Source organism: Spermophilus citellus, assembly GCF_964194105.1.
Source record: "Spermophilus citellus genome assembly, chromosome: 18".
Taxonomy (NCBI): Eukaryota; Metazoa; Chordata; class Mammalia; order Rodentia; family Sciuridae; genus Spermophilus; species Spermophilus citellus.
The window spans coordinates 68,932,665-68,948,420 of record NC_138200.1 but is presented as its reverse complement, the minus strand read 5'-3'; the positions used below and the strand labels follow the sequence as shown (position 1 = coordinate 68,948,420).

At 63.1% G+C, this 15,756-nt stretch overlaps 1 protein-coding gene across 1 annotated transcript; it reads right to left on the bottom strand.

The window, feature by feature from the left end:
• Window positions 1-216: 216 nt before the first annotated feature.
• CPNE7 (copine 7) lies at window positions 217-15,035 on the bottom strand. The gene is made up of 15 exons (XM_081273813.1): window positions 14,209-15,035; window positions 12,210-12,389; window positions 7,994-8,068; window positions 7,795-7,869; window positions 7,225-7,308; window positions 6,585-6,674; window positions 6,281-6,379; window positions 5,599-5,685; window positions 5,322-5,381; window positions 4,654-4,787; window positions 4,011-4,065; window positions 3,646-3,697; window positions 3,448-3,581; window positions 1,202-1,438; window positions 217-744 (listed from the first exon to the last, which is right to left on the bottom strand). The coding sequence occupies exons 1-15, from the start codon at window positions 14,392-14,394 to the stop codon at window positions 535-537; spliced, it is 1,758 nt and encodes a 585-aa protein (XP_081129939.1). The 5' UTR covers window positions 14,395-15,035; the 3' UTR covers window positions 217-534.
• Between the last annotated feature and the right edge of the window lie 721 nt (window positions 15,036-15,756).

Here is a 15,756-nt window from a genome sequence, read left to right as displayed (position 1 = left end):
GGCAGCATGTGCAGGCCCCTCTCCTGGGCCCTCCCCCTTAGGAGCTCCGCCTGCTGTCTTCCTACTACTCCGACAAATCTGTTTCTTTCTGACACTCCTGCCCCTGGATTTCATTCTTTGAATTTGTGACACAGACAGCTCAGCCGTCCTCGCAGGTCACAGAGGCACAAGTCCACTCCTGGGCCAGGTGAGGCTTTATTAGACCCGATGCTCACTCAGACGCCCAAGGCCCTGGGATGTGGACAGGATGCTCAGGATGGCAGCAGGGGCAGGCGGAGGGGTCCTGCCAGGGCAGAGAGGGGTCTGCCCAGGAGGGTGTCAGGTGCTCAGGACAGCCCCGGCATGGAGGGCCTGCCAGGCCTGTCCTACCCTCAGCAACCCCTGGCTCCAGCAGGGATAGGCATGGGGGCTGCTGCTTCGGGGTGCCCCCCAGAGGGCCTGGATTCCTTCATCGCCCGCCCTCCCAGGCCAACAGGATGACAGGAGGGGACAAGTCTGGGCTGGGAGCAGGAGGCTTCTGGGGGCCTCAGGGGCTTAAGGACCCCCAACGGTGCTGGAAACAGAGGCCGTGGGGGCACCCTGGTCACAGTCCCCGTGCCTGGAGTCCTCAGGAGACGAGCGGGGGCTGGCCTCTCCAGGGAGGCTGCAGAAGCCACGTGGAGGCAGCTCCTTGTGGCTGTAGTACTCCACCATCTGCTTGGGGACCTCGGCCAGCACACACTTGGCCAACGCCACGGGGGAGGCCTAGGGTAGGGAAGGCAGGTGCACTTGAGCCCTTTGAGATCCATGTCCCCCACCTGGTCACAGCCCCAACTCTCAAAGTGGTCTAAGGGACCAGCAGGGAGCTGACCTAGGCCTGGTGCCTGCTGAGCTTCTCCTAAGGACACAGAATGAAAATCCAGAGTATGAGTCCACAACCCCCAAGAGCTCCGAGGGCCACGTGCACCCGCCTCCCCCAGGGGCTGGGGCAGGAGGTAGAGGGGCTGCTGGGCAGGCACCGCCCACGTTTCCTGAGGAATGCCCGGGTGTGGGGAGCCCTCTGTGTCCCAGGAGGTGCAGGGCAGGGGGAAGCTGCCCCCTCTGCTTCTATACAGACCGAGTTCCTGCAGCCAAGCCTTAGGCTCCCTCCCAGGCCCCAGCTGGGGCGCGCCAGGTCCTCCCTGGCCAGGCTCCGGTGGCCTGCCCGGGGCCCTGCACTCACGCTCTTGAGCTCCCGGAAGGGCAGAAACTGCACGATGTCCCGGAGCGCCGGCTCGCCCCGAGGGGAGCGCAGGACGCCGTCCTCCCCGTGCAGAGTCTGCATGTCGGTGAAGTCGGCGTTACCCACGCCCACGATGATGATGGACATGGGCAGGTGCGAGGCGCGCACAATGGCCTCCCGCGTGTCCGCCATGTCGGTCACCACGCCGTCCGTCAGGATCAGCAGGATGTAGTATTGCTGCGGACACAGGAGAGGTGTGGGGCCGCACCCAGGGCCCTCGCCCACGGCCAGCTGTGCCCCCACCTGGGTTGGCCAGAGCTCGGCTCAGCAGCTTTAGGACGGCTCTGCCGTGCGTTTGTTGAAGCTCAGCATGATGGCACACTCAGAGGTCTCTGCAGTTACCCTACTCCAGCTCCACCGGGCTCCCTGTCACCGTCCCACCTGTGGCTCTGGACGGGCACTGCAAAGTCCACCTGACATGTCTGCCAGGCTGTGATCCAGAGGAGGAGGGGCCCAGCGTGAGCAGGGTCCACTGCAGCCCCGGCTGCGGGAGGCAGCAGGACCCTTTGCAGAGAAGCCCACTTTCCAGTGATAGCCAAGGCCACCCCACAGTCTCACTAAAGAGAAGGGGTTCCCAGAGCTCGAGCCCTGAAGGCTGGGCCGTCTCCCTCACACCTCTGCCTCTAGCACAGTGGACACCCAGCAGTGGTACTATCCAGGGAACAAAGGATGGACAGGCCACAGGCCCGACCAGCCTCAGAGGAAGGAGGGACTTCCCTTTCTCCAGCCATCTCCTGCCACCCCCTCTAGAGCCAGAGTGCCTCGGAGCCACACCCAGCCCTGCTCCTGGCCTCCAGGTACAACAGCCCTGCTCAAAGCCCACCTGGTCCCACCCAGACCAGGTCAGCGCCCGCATGGTCTCAAGCACTCCCTCTGCCAACTTTGGGCACCCCTGACACTGTCACCCCTGCTGGTCTCACACAGGAAAGGAGAATTAAAGACTGATCTCGTGACATCTCATGGCGACCCATTTCTTGGTGGGAAGTGTCATGACTTGGGAACAAGAGTGAGGCCACACACGCGGGCTGGTGTCTAAGCCAAGGACACCACCGGCTGGGCTGGGCCCAGTCTCTGTAGAGGCCATGAGAGGCCCACAGGTGGAATGGGTGACTAGCCCTGCTTCACAGCATCACCCGACCCTTAGCCAGAGGCTACGGCCAACAGACAGGGCTGTCACTCACGCTGCACGTGGGAACGCTGCAGTGCCCACTACGTAGTGTGTGTGGTACTGAGGTTAAACCCACCGTGCACCTGGTGCAGGGGCCACGCCTGTCATCCCAGCTGCCTGGGAGGCCGAGGCAGGAGGATCACAGGTTCCATAATAAAAGAGAGGAGGTGGGGGTGTGTGGCTGGGTGTGAGCACAGAACCACACAGTGCACCCTACAGTCTCTGATGCTGGTGCAAAAACTAAAACATGAAAATATGCAAACTGGGGCTGGGGATGTGGCTCAAGCAGTAGAGCGCTCGCCTGGCAGGCGTGCGGCCCGGGTTCGATCCTCAGCACCACATACCAACAAAGATGTTGTGTCCGCCAAGAACTAAAAAATAAATATTAAAAATTCTCTCTCTCTCTCTCTCCTCTCTCACTCTCTCTTTAAAAAAAATATATATATATATATATTTAAAAAAAAAAGAAAATATGCAAACAAACTACTGAGTTTCCCTCTGGAGCCCGAAAGGAGAGCCTCTCCTGGCACCTGCTGGACCCCCACTGTCCTGAGGCCTGCACGCTGTATACTTTAGAATGGTCTCAATGTAACTTGAAAAAACAAAACTAACAAAAGCACGAGGGTGGGGGGGCAGGCGGGCCAACGTGCAGACAGGGACGGCTGCGGTGGCACGTCACTCCTGTAAAACTGACATCCTTTCAAAGTTGAGCAAAGGTGAAGGAAAGCCACAGGCAAGAGGCAGCGTCCCCAGCAGCACACAAAGTGCAGAACGAAGTCGCAGGACAATGTCATATGTACCGGGAAACCCTAGCAGCCCTGACCGCCTGTGTGTTATTGCAGGACGATAAAAACTGACCATGAGGCACCTGTCCACCCACCCCTCCGTCCTGCCCCAGGGTCTTTGCACTGGTACTGCCTGTCCCAGATGTCTGCAGGCTGCCTCCCAGGGCCGGAGCCCCCTCCACACGCAGCGCCAACCCTCCACCTGGCACCCCAGCCCACACCCGGGCACCTACAGAGGCCTCGCCCGTGCGCTCCTCAACCGCCGCCATGTGGGCCACCTTGGAGATGATGGGCGCCACGTTGGTGGGGCCGTAGAGCTGGACCTGGGGCAGGCAGTTCTGGTAGGCCTCCACCACGCCCTGGATGCCTGTGGGGACAGCAGGTGAGCCAGGCCCACCCCACCCTGCCCCAGGCCCACTGCCAGCTCCTACCTTCACACTCATCGTCCTCGGGATTGAAATTGATGGCAAAGTCATGGGACACCTGGGTAGGGCAAGAGGGGCCAGTGGCTGATGACCTCCCAGGACCTGGACTATGGCCTCGACCACATCCAGCAGTTCCTGAAGCTTCCCGTTTGTCAACCACCTTTGTTTCTGCTCAAGCCATGGGACTGCCTCCCGCATCTTTCTGATGGGAAGCAGGAGCTCATCTCCAGCCTCCACCCTGCGTCCTAGGAGGTCAAAGGTCACCCTCTCTGGCAGGAAGCCACCTCCATGCCCTCTGTCTAGCAGAGTGAGGTTGCAAGAGATCTGGGTGACAAGTGTGGTGGCGTCCAGGCCCCAGCCTGGTCTCCTACCTCATACTTGGGAGGGATTCTGGCTCCAAACCCCAAAGCAGAAAACCTCTTGTCACTGGAAGAAAGGCAGCGCCCGTCACCCAGGGCCCCGCTCCTCGCAGGAGCAGATGCTGATCACAGCCCAAGAGCCCAGGGTCCTGTGGGCCCAGGCCTAGAGGTGGCACTCAGGCCACTAGAGAGCCACGGAGGCACGTGTGCACAGGCAGGAGGGCGGAGCTGGCCAAGATGGTCCTGCTGCCCCCAGCCTGCAGGGCTCTGACACAGGGCACTGTCTGTCCACAGGACCCTGGCGTCCACAGGACCAGGGCACACTCTGGCCACACACCCCTCCATCCTCCACCCAGAGGGAGGGCTCCTGGCAGGTAGCCATGGCGTGGGCATGGTGTCCAGCCCTCTGGGTCTGTGCTTGGTCCCTCCCAGGGCGCCCTGGAGTGAGCCCTACCTCCGTGTTTCCAACCCCTGGGGACACCAAAGGCACCAGCCAGGCCTCTGTGCCTAGCTCCTAACCACCCCAGTCCAACGGCCAGATGGTCAGGCTGGCGTCCAGGTGCAGGGTATGCCCCCTGTGGGCTGCCACAGAGGTGCTCCTGGCCCTTCCTGGACAGGCTCCCCGGCTAGTAGCCACCCAGGGGCGGGGCCACACCTGTCGTAGTCCTGGCAGACTTCGCCCACGGCCACCAGCGCTCTCAGGTACTCGTTGGGCTGGTGGGGGTCGATGTGGTGCAGGGAGCAGCTGTTCCGGGGGTCGCCATTGGAGGCTGTGAAGTCAATGGCTACCTGCAAGGGCCAGGGAGGTGGGCAGCACTGGCCCGCCCTCCGCCAGGCAGGCAGGGAACCAAGCCCAGGTTTGGGTAGGAGGAAGCTGGGGCTACTGCCCCCAGATGCCGTCCTCCAGCCTCTGCAGACAGGTGCACCGGGCAGGGAGGGGTCTCCCAGAGCCCAGGCTCCCCCGAGGCCCCAGCATGACCCAAGCAGAGCTGAGCTCCCGCTGGGGGGCACTCACCCCCCTCCCTCCACGGTCACCCTTGTGCCTCCCACTGGGGCCCCCTCAGGGCCTCCCGGGGCTTGCTGTCTCCCACTGCCCACCCACTGCCTGCCCAGGGCCACATGGGCATGGTGGTCCCACAGTCAAACGCTCACTCTCCCAGGTCGTCTCCCTAGGAGCAGGCAAGTCCTGACCGTGTCACCTCTGAGGGTGACCCTGGACTGGTTTCTGTGTGCCCACCCTCTGCTGCAGGGGCCCTGGGGGCCAACTGGGGTTCTGCCCAGGTGGCCTGGGCTCTGGGTATGTAGCAGCCAGGCCAGACTCACAGTGCAGTGGATCTGACAGCCGCCCATGATGTAGTCCAGGAAGGAGTGGACCCTGTGGAGCTTCCAGGCAGGGGCGTCAGCAGGGCCCCCCCCCAGGGATGCCCCCCCCAGGTCCATGTGGCAGCCCTGGGGAGCCTGCCCTCCCCTGAGGACCCCGGCCTTGTCTCCTCCTCCCTCTGCCCTGGCTCTGCCCCTCCTCCAGGGAGGATGCGAGACCCCTGGGAGGGCACCCCAGGGTCCACCGCCCGGGACAGAGCTCCAGGCAGGGCGCGCCTACCTTCAGGCCAGCCAGGACCACCACCCCGGAGTTCCTGTAGCTGCGCTTCCTCTGCTTGTACTTGGCGTTGACACAGTCCCACTGGGCCTGGGCACAGGGACGTGCGGGATGCCAGGCGGCCATGTCCATCACCCTCTCCCTGGGGCTGGCAGAGGCTGAAGCCTCTGCCAGTGACCTGTCCTCATGACTGTCCCCAGCAGTGACCACCAGGGCCAAGCTGGGTGTGGAGGACAGGAGCAGCCACCCTATGGGGACCCATCTGCTGAATGGGGCACACCCAGCATGGATCGGGACCCCGTGGCCCAGAACAGGGCAGGGGGAGCCGGGTTACCACAGCATGGCCCTGTCACCTGGGGAGAGGCCACCTCTGGAGCCTGCATACCTCCCGTAGGGACACTGGGCCCACACCAGCAGGCGTTCCTGCCACCCCAGCTTCAGGTGTGCCCTTCCACTGAGTGGACACAGGTGCACACGCCTGCACGCCCACTGCCAGGCCTGGCCCTGGGTGGCCTCTGGCAGGGCCGTTCCGACTGTCACCCCAGCGCACCCGGGCTCTGGGCACCATGGCATCTCTGGCTTGCCACCAGCACTAGTCTTCCCAGGGTCGTGACAATAGCTGATGCTGCTCCCAGCCACCACCAGGATGGCCAGGCCGCGAGCGGGGACCCCAACGCAGGCTCACCCGGCCTTCCGAGAAGGCCTTCTGCATCTCAGCGAAGGTGGTGGAGAATTCTCCAATGAAGTCATGCCTCCCTCGGGAGTCGTGGTCCCAGACCAGGCCCTGGGAGCACAGGCCCATCAGCCCGCCTGCCCGCTGGGGGCCCGGGGACCCCTCCCCCAAAGCCGGCCACCCCCACAGCCTCTCCCGACCCTGGTTTCCCAGGAACTCTGACTCCAAGAAGCCCAAGTATGTTTTGGGGGGACTGGCTTTTCTCCACCCTGGCCCATCTTGGCCCGTCCCATTTCTGTCCCTGCCCCTTCCCTACCTTCAGAGGCCGGGTCTCCTCACAGCTGCACAGAGAGTTGAGGGACACCTTGAAGGGCTCCCACACAGGGCTGAGGTTGTTCTTCACCACCTAGGGATCCCGGGGGCTTGGCGGGGGGCAGAGCCAGGGGCCAGAACCCAGGAGGCTCTGGGGTCCTGGGGCAGTGGGGGGCTCTGAGGCTCCCAGGAATCTGGGCTCCTCACCCAGAACCCTGGGTCCAGGAGGCTGGCCTGCCTCCACCCCAGGCCACACGGGCCAGGACCAGGTGCCCCTCCTGGGAACCTCCCTCAGAGCTTCCACTACTCACTGGACCACTGGACCCTTTTTTTTGCCTGAAATAGATTTTTTTTTACTCAATTTATCTCAAAAGGAAACCCTCCCTCCCTGCTGTGACCACCGTCTCCCTGCAGGAAGGGGGGTAGCCCTAAAAATGATCACAGCCAAGACAACCCCCCGCAGGACTCTGCCGAGTCCGCCGGGCCCACCCTGCAGCTCCCCAGAGCGGGGCCAGGTGCTGGGAGCAGAGTCCACAGCCAGGGCCATGGGGAGTGGGTGGCCAGTCCTACTCCTGCCATTCACGCCTGCCAGGAAGCGCCCGGGGGACCAGCCGGCCGGAGTGCCGGGTGGGCGAGAGCCTCACCTCTGTCCTGTACACCAGCTGCTCGCTGCCGTCCCTGTTGATGCGGAACAGCTCCAGGAAGGGGTCGGACTTGCTGAAGAGGTCCTGGGGCAGCAGAGGGTTCATGGCCAGGGGCCAGGAGGTGGGCTCAGTCACTTCCCCAGGCACCAGGTGAGGAGCTCTGGGGTGACAGGGACCTGGCCCCTGGAGCCCTCATAAGTGCCCCAGCGTGCCCATGGGACCCTGGGTCCATCCGGGCCCTGCCCTCGTCTCCTGCTCCTACCCCATGTCCCCACCCCTGCCAGACCCTCCCCACTTGAGTCTCAGCTCTGACATCTCCAGAGAGGCGCTGGGACGCCTGCACAGGGCCGGTCCCCACTGAGTGCCCAGGGTGCCCTCCCACCCGCTGACGGCCAGCAGGCCAGGCTCCAATCCAGTTCCTCCACCTCCAAGGCCTGGCCTGGGGGGCCTCCAGCCTGGGCCCCCATCATTAAGTGGGGTCATGAGTGTCTCCGCTAAGGAGTGGCCATGGCTGGTGCAGAGCCCCTGGGGAGGACGTGGAACTGGATGCGCCATGGGCGCCCACCTCACCTTGTCGTCCAGCTTCCTGGCCTGGAAGGAGAGCTCCACATAACCATTGTTCCCGGAGATGTCCTCGGCCACCACCTGGGGAGAGGCCCCGCTGGGCTGCAGGCCTCCTGCAGGTCCAGGCTCCCCAGACCTGGCCTGCTCCCCTGCCCCCACCCAGCCCCAGAGCCACGGAGGGAGGAAGGCCCCCGGTGGGTCTTACAGTGATGGAGGACTTGCCGGCAGTCCTGCCGGGCTTCAGCAGCAGCGGGCGGGTCACCTTCTTCTGGGCCACAATCTGGACAGAAAAGGCAGGGACGGGATGGCCGAGCACAGCCCCAAGCCTCAGGGACCTGGGCCTTCCGCTCCTCTCCCTCTCCCGCCGGCTCCCTGGCCTGGGCCTTCTGGGGCTCTCAGGACCCAGGGCCACCAACACCTCTGCATGCCACCTCCTGCTCCAGCACCTCCAGGACTGCCCATGTGAGGAGGGGACCCAGGCTCAGAGGCCAGGCCACCACAGGGCTCCTGCACAGGAAAACAGGAAGCAGAAACAGGTCCACACCTAGCGTCTCCAGCCCTCAGGCCAGGGCCAGGAAACGGCTGCCGACACACCTGAAGTGAGGACCTGAAGGGCAGGTGAGGACCAGGTGAGGGCCCATGGGGCAGGTGAGGACCAGGTGAGGACCCACAGGGCAGGTGAGGACCAGGTGAGGGCCCACGGGGCAGGTGAGGACCAGGTGAGGACCCACAGGGCAGGTGAGGACCAGGTGAGGGCCCACGGGGCAGGTGAGGACCAGGTGAGGACCCACAGGGCAGGTGAGGACCAGGTGAGGGCCCATGGGGCAGGTGAGGACCAGGTGAGGACCCACAGGGCAGGTGAGGACCAGGTGAGGACCAGGTGAGGACCCACAGGGCAGGTGAGGACCAGGTGAGGACCAGGTAAGGACCCACAGGGCAGGTGAGGACCAGGTGAGGACCCACAGGGCAGGTGAGGACCAGGTGAGGGCCCATGGGGCAGGTGAGGACCAGGTGAGGACCAGGTAAGGACCCACAGGGCAGGTGAGGACCCACAGGGCAGGTGAGGACCAGGTGAGGGCCCATGGGGCAGGTGAGGACCAGGTGAGGACCAGGTGAGGACCAGGTGAGGACCCATGGGGCAAGTGAGGACCAGGTGAGGACCCATGGGGCAAGTGAGGACCAGGTGAGGACCCACGAGGAAGGTGAGGACCAGGTGAGGACCCACGAGGAAGGTGAGGACCAGGTGAGGACCAGGTGAGGACCCACAGGGCAGGTGAGGACCTGGTGAGGACCCACAGGGCAGGTGAGGACCAGGTGAGGGCCCATGGGGCAGGTGAGGACCAGGTGAGGACCCACAGGGCAGGTGAGGACCAGGTGAGGACCCATGGGGCAAGTGAGGACCAGGTGAGGACCCATGGGGCAAGTGAGGACCAGGTGAGGACCCACGAGGAAGGTGAGGACCAGGTGAGGACCCACGAGGAAGGTGAGGACCAGGTGAGGACCAGGTGAGGACCCACGAGGAAGGTGAGGACCAGGTGAGGACCAGGTGAGGACCCACAGGGCAGGTGAGGACCAGGTGAGGACCCACAGGGCAGGTGAGGACCCACAGGGCAGGTGAGGACCAGGTGAGGGCCCATGGGGCAGGTGAGGACCAGGTGAGGACCAGGTGAGGACCCACAGGGCAGGTGAGGACCAGGTGAGGACCCATGGGGCAAGTGAGGACCAGGTGAGGACCCATGGGGCAAGTGAGGACCAGGTGAGGACCCACGAGGAAGGTGAGGACCAGGTGAGGACCCACGAGGAAGGTGAGGACCAGGTGAGGACCAGGTGAGGACCCACAGGGCAGGTGAGGACCAGGTGAGGACCCACAGGGCAGGTGAGGACCAGGTGAGGACCCACAGGGCAGGTGAGGACCAGGTGAGGACCAGGTGAGGACCCACAGGGCAGGTGAGGACCAGGTGAGGACCAGGTGAGGACCCACAGGGCAGGTGAGGACCAGGTGAGGACCAGGTGAGGACCCACGGGGAAGGTGAGGACCAGGTGAGGACCCACAGGGCAGGTGAGGACTAGGTGAGGACCAGGTGAGGACCCACAGGGCAGGTGAGGACCAGGTGAGGACCCACAGGGCAGGTGAGGACCAGGTGAGGACCAGGTGAGGACCCACGGGGAAGGTGAGGACCAGGTGAGGACCCACAGGGCAGGTGAGGACCAGGTGAGGACCAGGTGAGGACCCACGGGGAAGGTGAGGACCAGGTGAGGACCCACAGGGCAGGTGAGGACTAGGTGAGGACCAGGTGAGGACCCACGGGGCAGGTGAGGACCAGGTGAGGACCCACAGGGCAGGTGAGGACCCATGGGGCAAGGAAGTTTTAATGGCTGTGGGCCCCTCCTGGACACCAACTGTTCCAGCAAGTCAGGGTGGCACCAGCCCCAGGGTGGCACACCCTGGCTTTTGACAAAGGTGCGTGTCCAGCAAGGGCGACTGCTCAGCTAGGCCGAGCCCTGGGTGGGCGTCACCCACCACGCACTGCTGGCAGCTCTCCCGTGGGCTGAGCCCAGCAGGTGGGTGAAGTTGACACAGGTAAGCTCACAGGACAGGGGCCACCTGCCCAGTGGGAAGCAGGGCCCTGGGAGAGCGGGTGGGTCCTCTAGGTCCATCCTGCCGGTAGATGAGAAGGGCAACAACTGCTGCTGAGGGGGCTCAGGACTGCCGGGGGCATACCCTTCCCTCCAGGAGTGTCCTGAGCCCATGCCTGCCACTCCCTGGATGTGGGCAACTGGCATGTCCTCCCCACATGTCAACCCCGCTGCCGCACAACAGGGCCGGCAGAAGCAGCTAACGAAAACCAGCTCCACTCTGCAGCCCCCTGGGTTGGGTCTGCACTCTGCCACCACGGGCCAGGAGGGCACTGGAGTGAGACCCCCGAGTCCCCAGGAAAGTGATGGCACCTGCGGCTTCCACCCAGCCAGTCACCCCTGCTCATGGCCTCCCAGCAAAGAGGGCTGACCCTGCCCTTGGCTAGACAGCTAGCCTGGCCACAGAGCAGGAAGTCTACGAGCGTGTGCCCACACACGTGCCCGGTCTGCGTCCATGTGTGAGCTGCCCACCTGGGACTGAGAGGCGTGTCCTGCACTGCAGGGATCCAGGTGGGGCCTGTGTGTATGTGTGCCGTGCGCGCCAGGCTGGGCAGGGGGGGGCAGCTCCACTCTGCAGCCCCTGGGTTGGGTCCTCCCCACATGTCAGCCCCGCTGCCACACAACAGGGTCGGCAGAAGTAGCTAACGAGAACCAGCTCCAGCCCAGGCAGCCATGGGGATGAGTCAGATGCACATGATGTGGGGTAAAAGAACATGCTGTGCTTCACGTCCCTGAGGCCCAAGCACAGACAACCAGGGGGACCGGCTGGAAGGGGGACCTGCGATCTGGGAACTTGCCATCCTCGGCCTCGCGTCTCACATGTAAGCTGTTCCTCAAGTCACAAGGCCTGTGGAAAGCCCAGCCCAGAGACAGCCGAGCGGCAGCAGGAAAGATGCTCGTTACTCGAACAGGTGGCACAGGGTGAAGGAGAGGGCCTGGGCAGAGGGCTGAGAGCAGTGGATACCACGCTGCAGCCACCCTGCACAGGGAGGAACAGGGACACTTACTGAACCCAGGGCCTTGTGCCTGCCAGACAAGTGCTCCTCTAAGCTACACCCTGGACGGGGAGACTGGGTCTCTTAACTTTTTTTTCCCCAGTGTTGGGGAAACCCAGGGCCTTGCACATGCTGGGAAAACAGAGAAGAGACCTCTATCTGATGACGAGGAAGGGCTCCTATGTCAGAAGAGAAAGTGTCTGCAATCCGTGGATTTTTTAGAAAGAAAAAAATCTAGGGATATAGCTCAGTTGGTAGGGTGCTTGCCTCGCATGCACAAGGTCTTGGGTTCAATCCTAGGCACCACAAAAAAGAAAAGAGGAAGAAGAAAAGAAAGAAAGAAAAAAATTAATGTATTCATCTACTCATGTGAAAACATGGCTCTGGGAGGATGTCTGAGGACCCAGACAGGGCTGTGCAGGAGCAGGAGGGCATCTGCAGCACGGCTCCTATATCCTGAATGTGGCATGTACCCATGTACCACCTCATTCAAAATTGCACTACAAACACTGATATGGAAGACCAGTGGCATGGTGGCACACTCCTGCCATCCCAGCAACCCAGGAGGCCAAAGCAGGAGGGTCTCTGGTTCCGGGTCAGCCTGGGCAACTTAGCAAGACCCTGTCTCCAACAAGAAATCTTGTTAGGGGCGAAGCCGTGGAAGTGCGCCCCTCAGAACCTGAGCCATTGGGGTGCACTCCATGGGACCTCCACCTTGCCCCCTCGCCCACCCGTGGCCTCACTTCCCCCAGGACCCTCCCACACCCTCCCTCCCCAGGTGCTGCTCACCTGCCCCAAGGTGCACTCCATGCCCCCCAGGAAGTCATCCTGAGAGCTCAGACCACTGGGCCCGTGGGTGTCATACACCTCAAAGCGCAGTCTCTGCACCTCCTCAAAATAGTAGTCCACAGTGAAGACCTTGGAGAACACGGGATGCAGGCTGCTGCGGACCACCTCAGTTCTGCCCACCTGCAAGCCATATCCCAAGCTGACCCATGGAGGGGCCTCCCCAGGCCCCCCAGGGTCCTGCACTCAGCGGCCCCTGTTGCCCTCTACTCTCCTCAGGGCTGTTCTCAGTCCATGGGGACCTGGCCCCTGCAAGGCATGGCAGGGCTCCAGGCCACCCCCCGGGGGTCACCTGCAGGGACCCTGGGCACCTCCCCTCCTGGAGTAAAGGTATGTCACCCATGCCAGTCAAGGGCCTCCGCCCCCCCCTCACCACACCTCATGCTGCCTCTGTTCTACCCTGTTACAGAGAGGAAACCGAGAAGGGTCCTACCCAAGGATGGAGTCAGTTTCCACACTTGAGCTCCCACTGAGCAAGGAAGGGATGGGGGGGTGTCCCCCCTCCTCAGGGGACCTGGGTTCACCAGCCTCCTCCACGGAGCTCAGTTCCCTTCTTCAACATGCCCCCTAAGGACCAGCCCTACAGTGGGTTCCTACTTGTCGCCAGATCCCAGACTCCTGTCCTCAAACCAGGGACATCTGCACCAGCCATTGTTCAGGCCAAGAAGGTACTACTGGGGACCGGGCATAGGGCAGTCCTCAAGGAGCCTGGCGCAGTGGCAGTCCCCACACACCACCGCAGCTTGGACACATGCTCAAGGCAGGCCCTTCACCCTCCAGGTTAATGACCTGTGGGATCTCTCGGCCTTGAGAGCCTGGTGGGCCACATCAGCAGATTTTGGATGTGCAGAGATGGTCTCCAGAGGCACGTGCACATGATGCATCCCCCCACCACGTGGGTTCTGCTCTGCCATCACCTGGGACCTCCCACCCCCTGTCACCCCTTCACAGCCTGCACTCTGCCACCACGGGCCAGGAGGGCACTGGAGTGAGACCCCGAGTCCCCAGGAAAGTCATGGCACCTGCGGTTTCCACCCAGCCAGTCGCCCCTGCTCATGGCCTCCCAGCAAGGAGGCACCCCGGTCTCTAGGTCTTGAGGGAACACCCTGGGTTCCTGTGAGCTGGTGACTGAGAAAGCACTTTGTACAGCACAAAGCCAAGGTCCGTAGAGACAGGACAGGGTGCTCTCCTGCAGGCAGCTGCCCAGACCTGGCCTGTGGTTCCCGTTGTCCCCAGACCAAGCCTCAAGCTGGCAACCTGGGATTGCTCCTGAGGCACAAGGAAGGGCGAGGCAACAAGCTGGGGGCATCCAGAATCTCAGAGCCTTCAGCTTCTGCTTTCATGGTCCCTAGCCTGGTCAGCCAGCTCCAGAGTCCCCTCAACCAGCAAGAGTCATCCAGCAGGGCTGGGGTTGTCGCTCAGTGGGAGAGCACTTGCCTAGCATACATGAGGCACTGGTTTTGATCCCTGGCACCACATAAAAATAAACAAATAAAACAAGGAATTGAGTCTATCTATAAGTAAAAAAAATATTTAAAAAAAAAATCCATCCAACAGTCCCAGCTCCACCCAGCCACCAGCTCCAAGTGCCTCTGCCTCAGAGATGGGGACTGACAAGCCAGGTGCTCATTCTTGGCTACCAGACAGCTGCACCCCAACCAGCCTAGCCTTGGAAGGCTCCCTCACTCTTGCACCCTACTCCTTTCTGTGCCTCTTAGGAGGCATGCAAGCCTCCTCTGACCCCAAGACCCCCAACCCAGGACACTGAGATGCACCCCGACTCCTGGGCACCCCCACTCTAGACCTGGTAGCCCCACCTGGATGCTGAGCTCAGCCCCAGCTCCAGATGCCTCTGCCCGGCACCCTGCAAGCTTCAGGCCATCCACTCTGTGTCCCAGCTCCAGGGTTCTGGGCCAGACAGACCTCCGCGGGCCCGCCCTACCTGCACCCACTGGTTCTGCGCTTGCTGCAGCAGCACCACGCTGGGGTCGGACTTGGTCAATGGGTCTCTGTCCAGCAGGTGCCGGCAGCTGAGCCGCAGCTCCACCTTCGAGGCGCAGGGTGCAGGCACCGACCCTGGGGCCGGAGCCGGGGCTGCGACCGCCCCGCGATCTGTGCACCCGCTCATGGCTGCCTGCGGGGCACCTCGGACCAGGTGGGCTCGGGAGCCGCTGCTGGGGAGTCCGCGACGCCGTGGCGACCGGGAAATGGTGGCCCGGCCAGGCGTGACCGCGCTTCCCTGCACGCCGCGTGGCGCGGGCACACGTGGCGCGGGCGGCAGCCACCGCGCGGGGATTGCGGGGCTGTACGTGGCCGGCCCGGTGGAGGGGCAGTGGATGGGGAGAGGGCCAGTGGAGGGGGCGGGGAAAGGGCGGGACAGAGGGGACAGGGGAGGGGCATTGGAGGAATCTGTGCAGCGGCGGGGCGGAGGGGGCAGTGAAGGGGACAGTGAAGGTGGCCCCTGGAGTCGGTGGTCGAGGAGGGCGTCCCCTTGGAGCCCTAGGATCCAACCTCCAGGACCTCGACTGGTAGCTGTGCGCCGCGATGGAGCGCGCCCTCCCGCAGTGCGCACCCCCCTGCTGGGTACTCCTGCTGGGGTGGGGGGGCTTCGAGCTGCCCCACGGGCGCCCGGTCCGTGCCAGCAGCCCCCCGGAGGAGGAGGAGGAGGAGGGGCCGCCCCCCCCCCCCCCCGCCACCGCCACTGCACTGAATCCCTGCGTTCCTCCTGGGAGCGCCAGACTCGGTGACACCCACCTGAAACCACAGGTAGTTAGGGGACGCCTACTGTGTGCCAGGCACCTCGCTGCCTGGGGCTGGAGGCAGGAAGCAGAGCTCTGCCTTGCAGAACTTGAAGTCCGGGGGCGGGCAGATCCCCTCACCAGCTGGAGATGTTGGACTGAGGGTCAGAGTCGGACCAGAAGGTCCCTGGCCACCTACCTGCTCCAGACCCCGCAGGAACTGTCCCGCTGCTGGAGGGGAGCAGAGCTGGGCTTCCGGGTCTAGGCTGCGTTCTCTCCCTTCTGCCCATCACCACTCCTCCCTGGCCAGGAAGCAGCTCCAAAGAGGAGTTGGAGGAGACAGATTGCCTTCCAGCTCATTCACTTTGCCAGTTTCTTTTCTTTTTCTTTTTTTTTTTTTTAAAGAGAGAGTGAGAGAGAGAGAGAGAGAATGTTTTAATATTTATTTTTTAGTTTTCGGCGGACACAACATCTTTGTTTGTATGTGGTGCTGAGGATCGAACCCGGGCCGCACGCATGCCAGGCGAGCGCGCTACCGCTTGAGCCACATCCCCAGCCCAACTTTGCCAGTTTCTGAATAAAGTTAAGGCCCAGAACTGGCCGAAAGCCATGGGGGGCAGGGCGGGGAGGGGCAGAGGGAAGAGTAGGCAAGATGTGAAGAGGGAAGGGGAGAGAGGACCCGGGGAGCTCAGGGCTCAGCCTCAGCAACTGGGACTCCAGAGGAAGATCCTGAGGTCAGAGGGGCAGCCAAG